This window comes from Eschrichtius robustus, chromosome 14 (assembly GCF_028021215.1).
Source record: "Eschrichtius robustus isolate mEscRob2 chromosome 14, mEscRob2.pri, whole genome shotgun sequence".
Taxonomy (NCBI): Eukaryota; Metazoa; Chordata; class Mammalia; order Artiodactyla; family Eschrichtiidae; genus Eschrichtius; species Eschrichtius robustus.
The window spans coordinates 31,009,245-31,027,740 of NC_090837.1; the positions used below are offsets into that span (position 1 = coordinate 31,009,245).

At 35.2% G+C, this 18,496-nt stretch overlaps 1 protein-coding gene across 4 annotated transcripts in view; it reads right to left on the reverse strand.

Annotated features, from left to right (window-relative positions):
- ANKRD12 (ankyrin repeat domain 12) overlaps positions 1 to 18,496 on the reverse strand; it is a 115,046-nt gene that overhangs the window by 16,883 nt on the left and 79,667 nt on the right. For all 4 annotated transcript variants that reach the window (XM_068562323.1, XM_068562322.1, XM_068562320.1 and 1 more), the window contains one exon: positions 739 to 5,456. In XM_068562323.1, coding sequence (XP_068418424.1) covers positions 739 to 5,456 — 4,718 coding nt within the window. The remainder of the gene's footprint in view (positions 1 to 738; positions 5,457 to 18,496) is intronic.

An 18,496-nucleotide genomic window follows, 5' to 3' on the forward strand; every position in this document is an offset into this window, starting at 1 on the left:
AGAGGCCAAACAATCAGGCAATTACAAGCTCACTGGTGAGCTTTGTCAGTGCACATAACGGTGACAGGAGGAACAAGAAGTGACAGAGAGGAGACATCAGGCACAGACCACTCTCCAAGGTGCGGCAGTGAGAGAGGCTGAGCTAGACAAACTGTGACAGGCAAGGGGCAACTTTTTTCTCCTTGGGATGAAGGAGACCCAAATATGTTCAGAGTGGGTGGATAAAGGCCAGTGGAGAGAGAAAATTTTAAAATATATTAGCAAGAAGTGTTTTCATAGAGGAAGGTTCCAGAGAAGACTGGAGGGAATGGGATCAAATGCACATGGAAAGGAATTACGCTTCAGAGAAATAAAAGTATAACTCCTTAGGGTTGAAAGAAAAAGCAGGTAAGGAACAAAATACCATGGACCAGTGCTGTTCAATAAGGTAGCACAGCCTACACACGGCTACTGAGCACTGACTGACAGGTGGCTGGTCTGAACTGAGACATACTGCTAGCCCACCGGATTTCAAATACTCAGCACCAAAAAAAAAAAAAAAAAAAAAAAAAAAGATTATAGACTATCTCAATAACTTTTCTATATTGATTCTATTTTGACACTGAAATATTAAAACTAATTTTGCCCGTTTCCTTTTACTTTTTAAAATGTGGCTACTAGAAAATTTAAAACTATACATGACTTTTGTCACATTCCTAGTGAATGGGCTGCAGGTGTGTATCAAGTGAGGTTACTTACTGTGGGGATGCAGATCTTGCTTAAGGGGTTTCCATCCAGGAGATACGATCCATTAAATGTCACATATTCATCGTAATACTGAGGTGCTTGAGGGATAACACTACACAACAATTTGCGTTTTTCTTCGATTTTTTTCCTTATGTGCAAGTATTCAAAATACGGATTTGCTCTCTCTGAACTGTACGGCTGGATCTCGTCTAGTTTCAGAGAGTCCACGATGGCTGCCAGAGACTGCTGAGTTTTCTCTTTTGCTTGCAGTAAAGAGGGACTTGCTTGCACAGGCTGAGGCACACGTGACACTTTCCTTTTCCGTGGGTGGTGAATCTGAGGATCATCCTCCTCAGTTAATCTTATTCTTCCCCTAGGAGATGAAGACTCGGTATCTTTGTCTGCTAATAGTGTACAGGTGGCAAGAATCTGTTTGCTTTGATTTGCTATTGTATTTGCTTTGTTTCTAGTCATCCTTTGAGGAATTTGGTTTTCAGTTTTATCATCTTCAGCACTTTCTTCTAATTCTACTTTAACTAAGTGTCCGTATCTGTGCATTTCTGGTTGAGCTGGTTGTTGTGAATGGTTTTCCAGACTCGATAAAGTACTCTGTTGTGATTCTTCATCTTCTATGGAAAGCAAACACTTTTCACTTTCAGGACAATGTTTTGGATTATCCTGTTCATTCAGGTTTCCTTTTGGCATCCCTGCATTCATTTCACATAAATCAGAATCACACTTATCATTCAAATGAGTCAAAACCAAACTCTCCAGTTTGTTTTCTTTTTCGTGTGAAATAACCTGAATATCAGAAGTGCTATTTTCAGCCTCATGGCCACTGGAAGACTTATACATTAGTTTGCTAAATGCATAATATGTATTTGGCTGGGAAGAGGCATCACTTCCATTAAAGTCCTTTTCTGATGGTAATACAGGCAAAGTATTAGCTTTCTCAAAATTCGGTGCTGTTTCTTGAACAGTGCTTTCAGAGTACACTGGGACAAAGGCATCTGTCTTTTGAACATCTGTTAGGATAAAAGTATTCTCCATATCTTTTGTAGATTCATTATCAGTATCTAAAACAGAATTGATAATTTGAATTGCATTTTTCTGTTGTAAAATACCTGGCTCTTGATTGGCAACATATGACAAAGACCTATGCTTAGAAATAGATTCAGCATCTGAAAGTGATCGGCTGTGAAAAGAGCAAGGTTGCTGTGAAGGGAGAAAGGACGCTGGATCCTGAGCACAAGTGTTTCCTGGCAATTCAGTCTGGTGCAAGGATACAAAATCAATATTCTGTTCTTTCAATATTTTGTTTTCAGAATTACAAAAACCCTGAACAGAGGAATCGTGATCAGGTGTAGTAGAATTTGGGCAGACGAAGTCACTGGCGCTTAATGACTCCCGTCTATCAACAGGTATTTCCCATGATTTACTTTGGATCACACCAACCTGATTAGACGGCTCTAGATACACAGGACTGTCCATCAAAGTGCCCACTGCAGCAGTGCTCTTGATACCATTTGTATCAGCAGAAGTATATTTGCTGTTTACAGATCTAGTTGGAGAGGCTGCAAAACTGGAATGTGTGTTAGATGCACTTGAAAGTTCTCTTTCAGGCACATCCGAGGGTACCTCAGGTTTGGGAGAAGGACAAGCATCTCTTGGCACAACTAAGCCATCTTGACTGCTTTCTTCTGATATTGTTTGGAAGTGTTTTGTATGTTCGCAAATGACAGATGGCATGCTACATCTTCGAACTTCTGCAGTTGGTCTCCCCTCATTTATAACTAGTTTAGCATCTTCTACCGAAGATGACCGGAGATGGGCTGTTGGAAGTCTGTTTGTATATGACGCTTTAATCCGCTCTGGTAGTTCAGGCAGGCTATCTGACTCCCTTTCATGAAGGGCAGGAGATTTGGCAACTGACAAAAATGGTGACTGGGAAAAGGACATTTGGGAATCTGAACCTTCTAACATAAAGTCTGAGTCATACTCCACTGGAAGCCTTGGGGTTGTCACTGTAGTATGGCAAGAATCTTCTGAGCTAGCCACCGAAATCATGGATACAGACCTGGAGCTGAGACCTGGCTTTTCACTTTCTGATCTAGGAGATCTGTTTAAGCTATTATCTGAAACAAAGGATGACTTGCCTAAATTCACTGTATTTTTGGTGTCGACAGATTGTGACCTGTTACTTACAGCATCTTTGCAACGTTTCTCCTTGGTATAAGCATCAGTCAACTCTGAACTCTTCGACCTAGTAAGTTCTTTATTTTTGGACTCAGCTGGTACATGCTTTGTTTTTTCTTTATCTTTTACTTTAAGTTCTAAACAATTACGATTTCTCAACCGTTCCTTTTCTTTTTGCTTAATCTTTTCCTTGTGTTTTCTGTGCCACTGCTCTATTTCTAGGTCTTTAAGGCTTAGCATCCGTTCAAAGCTGGTCTGCATTAAGTCATCATTCACTAGCCTCTTTTCTTTGGGTCGAGTATCTTTTGATGCTGGTGATGACTTAGGTTTAGGCTTATCTGCTTCAGATTTTACTTTGAGTGAACTACTTAGTTGAACTTTATCCTTGTGTTTGTCTCGTTCTTTGTATCTGTCTATATCTTTATCTTTTTTGTCTTTTTCTTTTCCATCAGGAGTTCTCAAAGGCTCATCTTTTGTTTTTTCTTTAAGAGAGAAAGTTTTTTCATGTTGTGCTTTATTGCTATCTGCTATACTTGACCTCCTCTCTTCCTGGAACTGTTTGGAGTTAGTTATATTTACATTATCTCTAGATTTTTCCTTTTTATCTACCTCCCTATCTTTTTCTTTATTTTTGCTTTTTTCTGATTTAGTATACTCAGTATTATCTGACTGTTTGGTTTTTTTTTCCATCAAGTGCTTCTCTTTGCTCTCTGCAGGTTGTCTCTCTTTTTCAAGTTTTTCTTTGTCATGTTTTCTATCTATCTTTTCTCTACTTTTCTCTCTGTCATCAGTTTTTTTAACGGTAGTCATGTTTTTTATCTTCTCACCTTCTTTATGGCATTTTTCTGGGTGATGTGAATATAGCTTGTCTTTTTCTTTTATTCTGTCAACACATTCACTAGGATCTAATCTGTCTTTCTCTGACTTATGCTCATGTTTTATCTTCTTCTCTTTTTCAGAGTTTTTTCTTTCAGCCTTCTCAACATCCTTTTCTTTACTTTGAAAGCGTTTCTCAGATTTTTCCTTACTTTCTTTCATATGCTTTTCTTGTTTTTCAATTTCTATTTCCTTTTCCACTGAATGTAACCCTATAGACTCTTCACTGGCACTTATACCTAAAGAACTGAATTCTGTTTCTTTATCAGTTGGTACATTCTCTCTCTCATCTTTCAAATCTCTTATTTTTTCCTCCCTAAAAGATTTCTCACTTTCCTTTTTAATCTTTTCTCGTTCTTCTTTAAAGTTCCTCTCTTTGGAGACATGCTTTTCCTTGGTTGATTTATCATCTTTTATGTTTTTCTCCAACTTTGATTTTTTTTCTAATGTTAGGGACTCATGTTCCATACTTAAAAATAGATCTTCAGTTTCATCACTTTTAAAAAAATTCTCTTTCCAAAATTCTCTATCAAATTCCACACTTCGCTGCAGCTCTTTAGCACCATCCCTATTTTTGTATTTTTCCTTTTCACCGTCAATTTCTTTTTTATGTTTTTCTTTTTCCCTTTCTTTATGTTTTAATTTATGCTTTTTTAATGTTTTACCCTCTTTATCCATTTTTTTCAGCGTGCAATCTGAGTTTTCAAATGTCGGACTGTGATCTTCATCCTTTATTTTGGCATTTGACTTTTCACCAAATTCTAAGTGGAAATCTTTCTGATGTTTGTTTTTTTCCTTATGCTTACAAGATTTTACACTTGAACTTTCTGGCAAGAATTCAGATTCTATATTATCATACCGAACAAGATCAGGCTGTAATGACATTTCAGAACTTCCTGGTGATAAACATGTCTTAGAATGTTCTTGTTTTAGTGGTGTTGACTGCTTTTCACTGAGTCCACAAGAATGTTTGGGAGATTTACCAGTGGAAATATGAAATAAATGTAATGAAGTATCATCTTTCGGGCTAAAAGATTTCCTAAAATTCCCCTCCTCTCTGGTCTTTTCTGAACAATCTAGTGCAGTATTAACTGTCAAGTTTGTTACTCTGGTATTTTCTTTCCCCTCTTTTTCTTGCTTCAGCTCTTGGTTCTCTTTATTTTTGTTCTGGTTCTTTAATTTTCTTTTAACTTTGCCTTTCTGTTTGTGTTCATTTGAAACTCCATATTCCCTTCTGGTCTGTATATCAGAATTCGATGTTTCAGGGACAGAACATGGAGCAGAACACTTTTTGTTCTGAAGAATTTCTTCATCTGAACTTTCAGAACTTGAATACAAAACCCTAGATGGCTTTTGTTTTTTATTTTTAAATGATTTAGGATAGAAAGCTTTTTCCTGTTTTGCAAATAAGCTACTCTTTTCTACTTGAGCCTCGTTCTCTCTTCTCAGCTCTTTCCTAAGAATGCGCCTGCCATCGATCATCTTGCTTACTGCTTCCTCCTCGTCATCTTTGAACTCATACTCATCAAGGGCACATGGAAGAGCTGCTTTACTGGGAACTATTTGTTTACTTTCGCAGATGAGAGAGTCTTTCTCTGTCTCAGAGTCAATATTTTCATCAACACTGGAAGGATTTACAGACCGAGCCTCTTCAGAATCTAGAATAAGAAAGGAAAATCTGCTGTTAGTCAAGAGACAACTGTCAGAAAAGTAAGACTGAGAGAAAAATATAGCATATACATCAAATATTTCAAACAATTCAGAGAAAAAATTCATATTTGTATGTAAATAATACAACAGCAATATGTAAGAACTCTGCTACAGTTTTGTGGAAAAGCTTTATAGAGAATCTGCTTCAGGATGACACCCTGTGACACTTCTAAAAGCACACACTACACTGGATTTACAACACAGATACCAAAAAAACGTATCTAATATTGAAATGTATGTATAATATAATGAAGAGGTTCATAACTCAGGGGACTGGATTCAGGAAAACACTGGCTACTAATGTAAAAAAAAAATTTTTTTTTTTGGCTGTGCCATGCGGCATGTGGGATCTTAGTTCCCTGACCAGGGATGGAACCTGTCCGCGTCCCCTGAAGTGGAAGCACGGAGTCTTCCCTGGACCACCAGGGAAGTCCCCAATAAAATTTTACATATATGTACATTTTCTTTTTTCCTGGAGAGAGTATATTTAAGTAAAATTCTTTGATGTAAAAAAGATTAACAATCACTAACTTAAAGGGTTTATAATTAAGTAAACATCACAGATGGTTTTATATGCTTCAGAATTTTATCAGTAAAAGCATAAAAGAGCAAATGATTCCCATAAAGGACAGAACTTGAATAAAGGTGAATGGTTTTAACTATACAAGACACATGACTATTTGCTTTACGATCCGTTAAAGAAAAAAAAAAAAAGAAGAAATATATCCCCCAATTACACAGTCAAGATTATAACAGATAAACTGGATACATAATTAGAAATAAGCTAGTTTATTCATTAGTTTTTTAATTTATAGTTTATTTTCTTCCTAGTTGGGCATCTTTTCTTAGCTGAAATATACACTGCATATATGGGGCCTCCAACTGGAAAGAAAACCCAGACCTCTAATTAAAAGAAAAGAAAACTGAGGCCTCTGACCAAAAGAGGAAAAAACCAAACTCATTACAAAAAGTAACTAAACACTTTTTTGGCTAAGTATTTAATAATATTAAAGTTATAAATTTATTTTAATACATCAAGCTTCCTCTGAAGTGATCTAGCTCCCAAATATTCTCTTTACATGGAAATTCAAATTCCAGAAGCATTTTAGAGTGTCTATAAGGTTTTGACCACTGGATAGGAGCCGTGGAGAGATCACAATCTTATTTTTGGAGAAGATGTGGAAATATTCTAAGACAATACTATTATTAGGTGCCAATGAGTGACACGGTTATATTGACATGTGGTATAAAAAAGAACATTTTTGGAATTACAACTGCTTGTAAGCATAACTCCATTCCCAGTTATCAATATTGCAATACAGAGTATCAAGCCATAGAACTTCATGCTGCAAAAAAGGAACGGCTGTTTTGGAAGTAGTATTTATTCTGTTCCTTGATTAAATGAATACAAGAATATGTACTGATATGACAGGTGTATTTTGTCTTATTGGTGCCTTATTTACAATTTGTTCTTGAGGACTGTTCTCCCCTTGCCGTTAAGAACTTGATTTTTTAGGGTTTATATGTAAGTATTCTATTTATATTATTTCTCATTAGGTAAGTTTTACTGGAAATTGGGAATGGTTTTTTCCTTTGTATATCCCACAAAACCTTAATTCGACACTCAGAATCAATCTTAAGTAAATATTTATTATGCTCCTCCAGGCACAGAGTGCTAGGTGCTACGAGTGACATGATGAAAAGAACACAGTCCTGTGCTGTAACAGTTACACAACCTGATAATCGCTAAAATGGCAGTGGGCACTAGGTCCAAAGGGTGCACTTGGGAAAGAGTCAGTATACTGGGAGAAGTGAAGGGAAGCAGGCTTCTCAAAGCAACAGCACTGAACTGAGGCAGGAAGGATGTATAGGAAGTTCAGGTAGGATTTAACGGCATGAAAACAACTATTATGAAAATAAGGAGCTCAAACCACAGCATGTCCCATTTCACATATGGCTTTTTTTCATTGAACAGTTGTAGATATTTTCTTTTGAAGTTGCATTTTCTTTATTACTGTTTTTAAGGGCTGCATATTACATGGAGTTAATGTGTAATCATTTAAATGGATTCTCCTGAGGAGACATTCAGGTTGTCCTAATTATTTGATATTATAGATACTTAATAATTTAGAAAAAACTTTCGTATAGTTTGTCAGTTGAAAATAGCAGTATATAATTTTGTCTGTGTGTGTGTGTGTATATGTAGGGAAAAAGAAATGAGAGAAATACATCAAAATAGTATCCATATTAAACTCTGGCCAGAGGAATTATGCCTTTTTATTTTTTTTCAAGTTTTGTTGTATTTTCCAAATTCCTAGCCTAACACATGTATTAGTTTTAACATCAGAAAAAATATTTTTAAAAACTTCACTAATAGGTACAAAATGGTACTATTTGTTCGATTTTTTTATTACAGGTGTGGCTCATTTTCCCATGTGTTTGTATTTCTCCTGTGTAACATCACTTTATAATTTCTTCATCCTATTTTCTTCTGGTCTTCTTTGCCTATGCATATTAATATATTACTTAAATTATACTACACACATACTCCTGTGTATGTTTCAATCACTATATCATAGTGCTTACCATTTTGAATATACATATTAAAGGTCAAATGCAGATTCTCTGAGTTACACAGATACGGGTACCTGAGAGATGTAAGGTTGTCATCTGTGCTCCTGATTCATCAACTGAAGGTAATTAAGCAATGCTCTCCAACACAGATATGTTTTTCTCCCCATGGTTCTTTTAAAGAGACTCCTACTTTTTTAAAAGGGAAAAATATAAGTTCTAAAGTGAATAAGTTAGCCTCACGGTACATGATATGTCCGTGATGAAGAGTGTGGAATTACCCCAGGGAAGGATAGCAGCCTGGCTCTGGTCGCTGAGTTGCACCTGCCCAACAGGCTTGCTCCTCTCTGCACGCGATTCTCAAGCACCAGCAGCAACGACCCTGCATGGTTCTCATGAAGCTGGCTAGTCTGTGACCCCAGCAAAGATACTATATCTCTGTGATGCCATTTCACTGCCAGACCAGGTTGAAACCCTTTTCTTCCCTAAGCAGTCCAAACCTTTTTGTTACTTTACCCAGGACTATAGATCAAGCTGGTCTTGGAATTCTAGTGCAGTAGTAACTTAAAAAAAAATGTTTGCTCTGCCTCCCTTAGGAGATGATTGCTTAGAGTAAGAAACTCACCTAGAATCCAAATCCTCAAACCCTTGTTCTCAAAATGGCCATGGTTATCATTATACTGCATTATTTTCTAATTTGTTGCAATCTTTTTAGTCTTTAATATCTCTTTAGTCACTAAATTTGAACTCATATTTAAAACATTTTACCAAATTATTTCTGACAAAAAGCTCCTTTAAAAAATGTTAATGTTTATCATCTCAACAATTTTATTTGGGAAACTAGGAAGAAAAGTGAGAAATAAGCAATCATTAAAACATTAAATTTTTCATTAAAACATTTTTTCTTCTCCATGAGAAAATGCTAAATAACAAAATGAAACTTAATTGATAAAAAACACAAATACATTTGAAAGTTGCTCTGTACCTCTCAAGGCACTCTAAGATATCTGCAACTAACACTAGTGACATTTAAAGAATAGCTAAATGTTACTTGAGATCACAATTATCCTTAGGCTTGACTTTTCCCCTACTGAGGCTACCATAAATTTCCACCTTATCTTGTATGGAATCCAAAAGGAACAGATGTGACCAACGCACGGAGATGACAGTATATAAAGTAAATCCCTCCTCCTTCAAAATCTCTCCAAAATAACCAGCATGCATTTGACGAAGCAATTATATTTCACATGCCTGACTAATAAAATCAACAGATTCTGGGCTTTTAAAATAGTCTGATTATATTAATGATTACACATCTTCAGAAAACATAACTATATTCTACTAATGTCACATATACTTTGGGAGTGGGTGATGACAAAACGAAACTAAATATACCACGACCCTAAACTTAAAGAACTTATAGGCAAGTCCAAGTCTCTACTTTTCCTCTGAGATTCAAATGCCTAACCTGGAACTTCTTGGACTCCTTTCAACCACCCTAATTCAAGACTGAAAACATTCAACTCATTACTTTCTCTTCCACAACTGCTTCCTCTTGCTGCTAAAAGCCAATGTTTTCCCACCTCTGGCGTGACAACAACCCACTTATTCAAACTAAAAACCTCAGAGTCTTTTGCAACTCTCTCAATTCCTCAGCTTCCAAATTCAACCGTTCAAGTGTCACTCTCTGGACTATCTCTTACGTCCATCTTCTCTCGATCCCCATGGCCACTGTCCCAGCTCAGGTCCTCACCAGTGCTTGCCTAGATCAGTTATCACCTGAAACCACAATGTGGCCAGCATTACAGATCATATCATGTTTCTTCTCATCTGAGGGTTCCTGCCTCTAGGATAAAAGACTTCCCAAAATCTGAAGCACTATCTCTACTACTAATACCATCAACTATTAATACCATCAATTATTATCCCCATTTAAGAGACACATAAACAGAGTAAGAGCTAATAAGTAGCTTGTCCAAGGTCACCTCACCATTAGGGGATATAGCCCGGGGTGTCTTCATCCGCCTTCAGAGCATGTTCTACATCACCTCCCATCTTTCATTCCTTCTTGCTATACACATTTGCCATACCAGTGTATTACTTCCTAGTCCCCAAACTTCTATGCACGTTTATGTAGATTCTCATCAGTTACTTTTTTAAAAAAACTTTAGTTGATTTACAATTTTGTGTTAGTTTCAGGTAACTCAGTTTTATATATAAATGTATATATATATTTTTTCCATTTTTTCATTATAGCTTATTATAAGATACTGAATATAGTTGTGTGTGTAAATCCTTTTTTAAAAAAATTTATTTATTTATGTATGTATGTTTGTGTTGGGTCTTCGTTTCTGTGCGAGGGCTTTCTCTAGTTGCGGCAAGTGGGGGCCACTCTTCATCGCGGCGCGCGGGCCTCTCACTGTCGCAGCCTCTCTTGTTGCAGAGCACAGGCTCCTGACGCGGAGGCTCAGCAATTGTGGCTCACGGGCCTAGTCGCTCCACGGCATGGGGGATCTTCCCAGACCAGGGCTCGAACCCGTGTCCCCTGCATTGGCAGGCAGTTTCTCAACCACTGCGCCACCAGGGAAGCCCCTTGTTGTTTACCTATTTTGAATATAGTAGTGTGTATCTGTTAATCTCAACCTCTAATCTACCCCACCCCCACTTTCCCCTTTGGTAACCATAAATTTGTGTTCTATGTCTGTGAGTCTGTTTCTGTTTTGTAAATAAGCTCATTTGTATCATTTATTTTAGATTCCAAAGATTAAATATCATATATTTGTCTTTAATCAGTTACTCTTTATTATTTTCCATCTACTTAACTAGAAGATATTTTAGATTATCGGTCAAGGAGAGGTGCAGTTCAAGAATTTATATTTTAGGAAGGGCACAGGGGTAGGAATCTGTGGTGGGGAGGAGGTTGGGTAGGGGACTTGTCTTGAGGCTATGTCTGCATTGGTATTTACTTATATGTTTATTTGGATTGATCTGGAAGGAGGTAAAGTTAACTTCTCATTTACCCCTGGGAACATCACTGGTTTGAAACCATTCCAAAAGATGTGTATATTTTATTGCTGCTACCCTGATCACCGGGATTTGGGAGGTCAAAGATCGTTTCCCAGGAAAGTCAAGGGGCAAAGAGAAGGCTATCTGTTCTACAATATCCCCTATGCATTCCACCTATTCTAGATGAATAAGTGCTTAAATACACGCACGCGCATGCGCACACACACACACTTCAGCTTCTTGTAAACTTATAAAAGTATACTACTTTATTAATAAGCACCTGTGTAAATTATAGCACCTGGAGAATGAAAAACTTAGGTATTATCTATTTGTGGGACGGAGGATGGTAGGGATAGTAGTGCATTTACTGAGAATAAAAACGCCTATTTATGGAATTTGGGAGTTCTTTGTGGGAAGGTAACCTCCAGTGAGGTAGCTCTACTGTTCTGTTTCTGTTTTTCACTTACCCAACAGATACTTCAAATACAAGTCTGTGACTTATACTTAGGGACTTTTGTAATACCTAGCATGTGCAGATACTTAATAAATGTAGAATGAGTCATACAACTAGGGGATTTCAGAACTGGATTAAGATGTCAAGAAATCAAGTCAGGGTGCTTATGGTGGACAGACAGGAGGACTGCAGAAAGGAACAGAAACATGTAACACAAGTAGAAACTAACACACCACTGTAAAGCAATTATGCTCCAATAAAGATGTTTAAAAAAAAAAAAACATGTAACACAAATTTATCCACTTTACAATTTTGTTTAACGTCCAAGTGCCATTGACTACTACTACTTTCTGTCTCATTCATTGCTGACGTCTTCTTAAAGTCAGCACTTTGAAGAGGTGGCAACCACTTCACCCACATGGTATCAGTTCCCACATCACTGGTCACGTGGAGATTAGGTCTGTTACTTGAACGGCTTTCAGCCACCCTTAGATTTTGTATAGCCTGCACTTTCACACCTTATGCACTAACACTTCCAATATTCTTCCTATACTGAGCTCATGCTTTTATACATCAGCTGCTGAACCTTTTTGAGTCAGCCAGAAATTTACTTTTAAACAATGGCACCATCTTTATATAGTGTGGTGTCTGTACAATTATTTGAGTACATATGTAATTTGTATTTTATGAAAATGGAAAAATTAGCCTCCTTCAGAAGCTGAAATAAAGACTGTTCAAGTGTGAAGAAAAGGAAAATTAGAGAACCCATATAAATACTAGATATATATTAGAGTGTGTCACATTTTGAAAAGCAGTGATGAAAAATAAGGTTTTAAAATTATGGGCAGTATCAGCATGTAAAATATTTAGATAACTTATACAGAGTTTATGCCAATACTAAGTGCTAGAAATCAGTTTCAAAAGGAGCCTAATGTTCACCTCTGTCTTGACAAAAATTAAGAAAATTGATCAGAACCATTAAAATAATCTCCTGCTCAATCTGTGGCTAAATCCCTTTGTAATCACCACAAGCAACTCTTTCTTTCCAATATTAAAGTCAGTTTACCACTAAACTCATTGTAGGTTAACAAAGTTATGTGAAATTGAGATAAGAAAAATATCTGGAAAACAGTTTTCCTTAACTAAAATCATGGAGATGCAATGAGCAAAATCCAGACTTTGGGAAAAACTGCCAGGCACATAATTTTTTCAACAACAGAAAAATACAAGAACATAAGAATGGAAGGGGATATTTACAGATTAAAAGATACTCAAAGGAATCACCCAACTGCAATATATGGACTTCACTTGGATTCAGATTTTGAAAAAGTTGAAAAAAACTTATGATTTTATGAGGCAATGAGAACTTGGAACAATAACCAAATATTTACTAGTAATACAGTTCAGTTAGCTTAGGTATGATAATGATATTATGTTTTTTAAAATTCCTATCTTTTAAGAGGTACCTACTAAAATATTTTCTAATAAAATGACTTCAAAATGATGGGATAGGGAAGAATGGATAGAACAAAACAAGATTGGCCATAAGGTGGTAATGATTAAAAGTGGGTAATAAGTATACATGGGTTCATAATACTACTCCTCTTTCTGCTCTGTACTTTCACTATAGAAATTAAAAATTTCTATATTGAAACTAAAAACATTAATTTGCATACAATTAATCTATTTAAAAATGTTTTCAACAATGAATATATATCATGCAATGTACAGAATTAACCCCCCCCCCCACCATAACATATATACTATACTTAGGGAGTTTTAAAATAAATAATTTTCTGAGTATAAAATCAGGTAATATGTAAGCACATTTTCAGGAATACACATGAAAAGATACTCTTTCATTAAAGACAGTAAATGAGTTAACTGTAGGCTCTATGGCAAAAAACAAAAAAATCATACCAGCAAGGTGACTACAGTTAACAATACTGTACTGTATACCTGAAAGTTGCTAAGGGTAGATTTTAAACGTTCTTACAACACACACAAAATTGTAATCAGGTTAGGTGATGGATGTGTCAACTAACCTTACTGTGGTAATCACTTTGCAATATATACATATATCAAATAATTACACTTACACCTTAAACTTATACAATGTTCTATATCAATTATCTCAATAAAGCTAGAAAAAAAAATAAAGGAAAAAAGCCGTCTTGACTACTTTAAATGACTATATAAACCAGTGAACTTGATTAGATTTTTCATCTTTATGGTGGTAAATAAAAATGACATTTTAAAGATTATAAGACTGCAGTATCATATAAAGGATGGTCCTGAATGTTTCATTTTAAATAACTGGACATGTCTAATATGATAACTTTATTTCAGGTTTTCACTGTTTTTAAAGGAAACATTTATCAAGTGCTTACTCTGTGCCAGTCAATAGTCTATGTGTCTTTGTATATTAACTCATTTAACCTTTATTTACCACACCACCGTTAAGTACTGTATGTACTCAGGAACTGTTATGTACTGTAATTCCTATTTTACAGATGTGGAACGTAAGCATGTACAGGTTAACTAACTTACCCACAACTCGAGATCCAGGGCTGAAACCTAGATAATAGTATAGGAGCACTAAAACACGAGCTCTTATGATTAAATTAATACAGCACTCCAAACAGTGAGGAAAAAATGATGGTTTTGGCTTGATTTCCATTGCCAAAAACTCTACAATGTTGAAAGCCTTTTTTTTTTTTTTTTTTTTTTTGGTGTAATGTACTCAATCAGAATTATGAATTCTTTTAACAACAGGAATAGTACTTAAAAAAAAATTTGGAATTGTGTTTATATATATCATTTTTATTCAGAGATGCGCTAATGCATAAAAAAGTCCTAAGATAAACTTCTTTAGTGATCTTCATTTATTAACATTGCTTCTGTTTCATTTTCAAGTAGTATTTATTATTCTTTTATTACAAAAGTAAAAAACAGTTAATGTTAGAAAACCAGGAAAATATAGAGATGGGTAAAGAAAAGTCAACCATAATATAGCCCCATCACTCAAGCGAATCATTCTTCATAACTTAAAAGTATTACATTTGATTTTATTTGAATTTAACTAACTTAGAAATAATAAAGTGAACAGAATTTCTGAACCTCAAGTCTGTCCTCTTGGCTCTTCTAAATTCCCGACCAAGGCGGTCTACTGTTGTCATTTCAGAAAGCACGCTTATACTCCATGAGCACCCCCAACTCAGACCACGTTTTAGCTTGCTTTCTGTCAATATTTAGCCTGTGACTTGTATATATAGTTTATTTTCCCTTGAGGTTTTGCCTTCTGTCTTGTTCATCTTCATATTATCAATACCATGACACAGTGAATTCTCAGAATCTAATTCACACACTATGTATGTTGTAATCTACTCTTTTCTTGATAACATTCTTCACAAAGCTGACATTTTGTCCTAAAATATGCCAACTGCTCATTGCTGTCACTTGCAAATTTTTCATCAAAATCCATAGTCTTCATATTTTCCTCTTAGACTTGTATTTTGTGTCACTGAAAAGTAATATATTTGAATAATTTTTTCAGAAAGAGAATAGAAAGTATGTCTAATGATGTTTTTCTTTAGCCCTTGCACTTGAGTGACAGGTTGGGAATGGAATTCTAGGTTCAAAATAATTTTCACAGAACGTTGTGACTGTAGCTACACAGTCTTCTCACAACATCTTTAAGAACAAGAAATCGGATTCCCTCTCCTTCTTCTGTAGGTAACATGTTTACCTGAGTCTGGGCATTTATAAGATTTTAAATAATCTTTATCCTTGAAGTCATGATGTATCTAGATGTGGATACATCTAGATACATGTAAATGTATCCTTTCCTTGCTTTTTGTTTTGCTTTTGTTTTTAAGTAAAATTACCCTCTTTCTCCAGTTAAGGGACATCTTCTTCCATTAAAAAAATTACTTTCTCCCAACATTTGCTCTTTTTTGTAAAGTGAATACTGCATATCCTGGGTATGTTTTTTGTCTGTTTATTTGTACCATTTTTCTCATATTTCCAATGATTTTTTTAATGTTTTATATGTTGCCCTTCTCATAGATCTCAAATTAGATCTTCAGCAATGTCCAGTCCATTCTTTAGCCCTATATGGAATATTTACTTTCAGTAACGATAAACATTTTGAATCTCAAGGACTTCCCTTGTCGACTTTTTCAGGGTGGCCTTTTGTTATGGTTAGTGGATCGACTGCCCCCAACCCCCAGTGTCTCCACGCAAACTGAGAAGAACTTACCCTTCTGCTTCCTATGTAATTTACATTCTCCAAATCAGCTGTTGTGCTTGTTCATTTTGGCCCTTCTCGTTTTCATTCAGTTGATTTTCCTCAAATCTCTGGATTTCTTTTCATACTGATAAAAGGGAAAACTTGTTTCTTCAGCAGTTTTGTGGAGGACCTCTACAGCAGGTGTTCCCCTGCACGAGTGGTCCGTGGTCCTCTCTAACTGCAGTCTTCTCTGAGTTTGAGTCTCCGGGGCTCCACTGACAGGGGTAGTTCACAACTGAGGCGGGCTTCTCTTATGCCTATTTGGGTTGTTCCTCTGCTTTGCAATAGTCCACTAACCACAACTAGTATATTTAAGAATTGATTATATAACTTATTTATGTTACCTAGCTAAGGAAGTAACATTAGAAAAAAACACCTGCATTTTAGGAAACAAATCTTTACAGCTTTTATATCCCTAAATTGACTGAGAAATGCAGCTTAGAGACAGGAAAATAAAATATTGGGTAATTGTATACAGTTTCTTCTAAATCTCCATTTCTAAACCTCAATTTTCCTAAGTAAAGGTTAGATATTTTAATTCTACTATACAGGAGAAAAGTAGTCACACATTTATTTGGAAGTAAGTATGCCATATGAGAACATATTTTCACTGTATTTCTAAAGTAACAGATATAGGTGAGAATTATAGCTAAGAATTTAGGGGTGAGCTGGAGAGGGAAGAGAATATAATCAATAATTGAAAATACTATGTCTAAAAGCAAAATTTACATAAAAAGTAAAATCAAGTATCACACCACTCTTTACACTCCCTCTATTAGTAGTTATGCATGGCCTTTCTACCAACATGTCAGTAACACAGAAACGAATTCTATAAATAAAAATTATCAAGATTTTCCCCCTCTGAAAAATATAATTGGTATCACTACAAAAATTTTGATGTCACTACAGGAAACTGACAAAAATCACCCAGTCTCGGCTATTCCATCTATATATATATATATATAGATAGATAGATAAATAAATAGATATTTATATCTCTCTCTCTATATATATATATACACACACACACATACATACATATATATATATTACATGGAGGTCCTTCAAACCATGACTAGATAAAACAGGATGATATAGCTAAGGCTAAACTCATTTAACTGTATGCATATATATTTTAAAGTCAAAGGTCTTTTTTTAAGGGTTCTGCCCAAATGTACCCTTCATAGAGCTATAAGTCTTAAATATTCAGCAATATCTCAAGGACTATAATTATGTGACAGACTCACTTTAAGTTGCTAGGCACTGGTACAAATTCAGTTTTTAAGGAAAACCATCAAGCTAAAATATTTTTAACAAAAAATCTATTAGTTTTGGTATCTGCAATAAGCAATTTTACATATTTTGGGCAAACACACTAAAAATTTCTTGACTACTATATTTACATAAAATTCAAAGAGAGATATTTAGAGGACTATTATTTTATGTAACATAAAAATTTAAAGACATTCATTTGCATCCAAAGAACATCCCAGCTGCAGTCACAATTTCCCATTTATTTTTCTGATACATGAACAAGTAAAAAATATAGAACTATGTAATTTTTATAGACATTACTAAAGAGTAAATGCTTATAGTATGGTAATTTAGGTATTTATAATTTCTTTCCCTTTTTCTCTACTTAACAAAATTTGACATATAAAATTTTCTTGAAAAAAAAACCAAAAACACTCAACTTTGAATTTAAAATTCTTAAGCTTTAGAATTAGGTTGATATAATGAATCCACATAAAACACATGATAAAATCTGTATTGATTTTAAAGTACTGATTTTCAAATAAGAGAACTGTAGGGGTTTTGGTTGTTTAAGTTTCAGGCAGAAGTAGCTGGTGATATTTAGAAAAAAGTTTGAAAAAGTAAAATCAGAACTCTGTGTATAAAGTGCACCATATATGTCACAAAGCAGAGGAGAAAAAGCAGAGTATGCAAAACACAGTGATAGAATTTCTTTTTTTTCCCTTTTTTTAAACTTATTTATTTGGTTGCACTGGGTCTTAGTTGCAGCTCGCAGGCTCCTTAGTTGTGGCATGTGAACTCTTAGTTGTGGCATGAATGTGGGATCTAGTTCCCTGACCAGGGATCGAACCTGGGCCCCCTGCACTGGGAGTGTGGAGTCTTAACCACTGCGCCACCAGGGAAGTCCCAGAATTTCTTTTAATTGATCATTAAATTAAAGAATATCTCATTGCTTATCATGTTGTATGCTCAGCCCTCTGCACATCATGGATATTTAAGTGCCTTTTCATTTATTGTAAGCATCAATACTACAGTGACATATATGTGAAAAATAAAGGGTGCTGAACACCAAATATGGTGCTTCCACTATGTAATTTCTACCTGCAGTGTTTATGCTTCCAAGGTTAAAAAGTTTGCTTTAAAACTTCCAAAGGTGATGCTTCTTCCTACTTAAACTGTTAACATCACACAATCCATTTAATAAAACTTTCTGGTATATTTTGACTTAAATAATTGTTTTTTGTACCTCTTGATTTATTTTAACTGTTATAATTCCATATGTGCATGTATCAACAGTCATTTTTTCATAGCTCCTGAAATATAAAACTGAGGATGTAAGTTTACCAAATATGACAATATATTTAGAATAGTTACAATCTACTGTTTTAACATTCAGAAAATAAGCCTTCAAA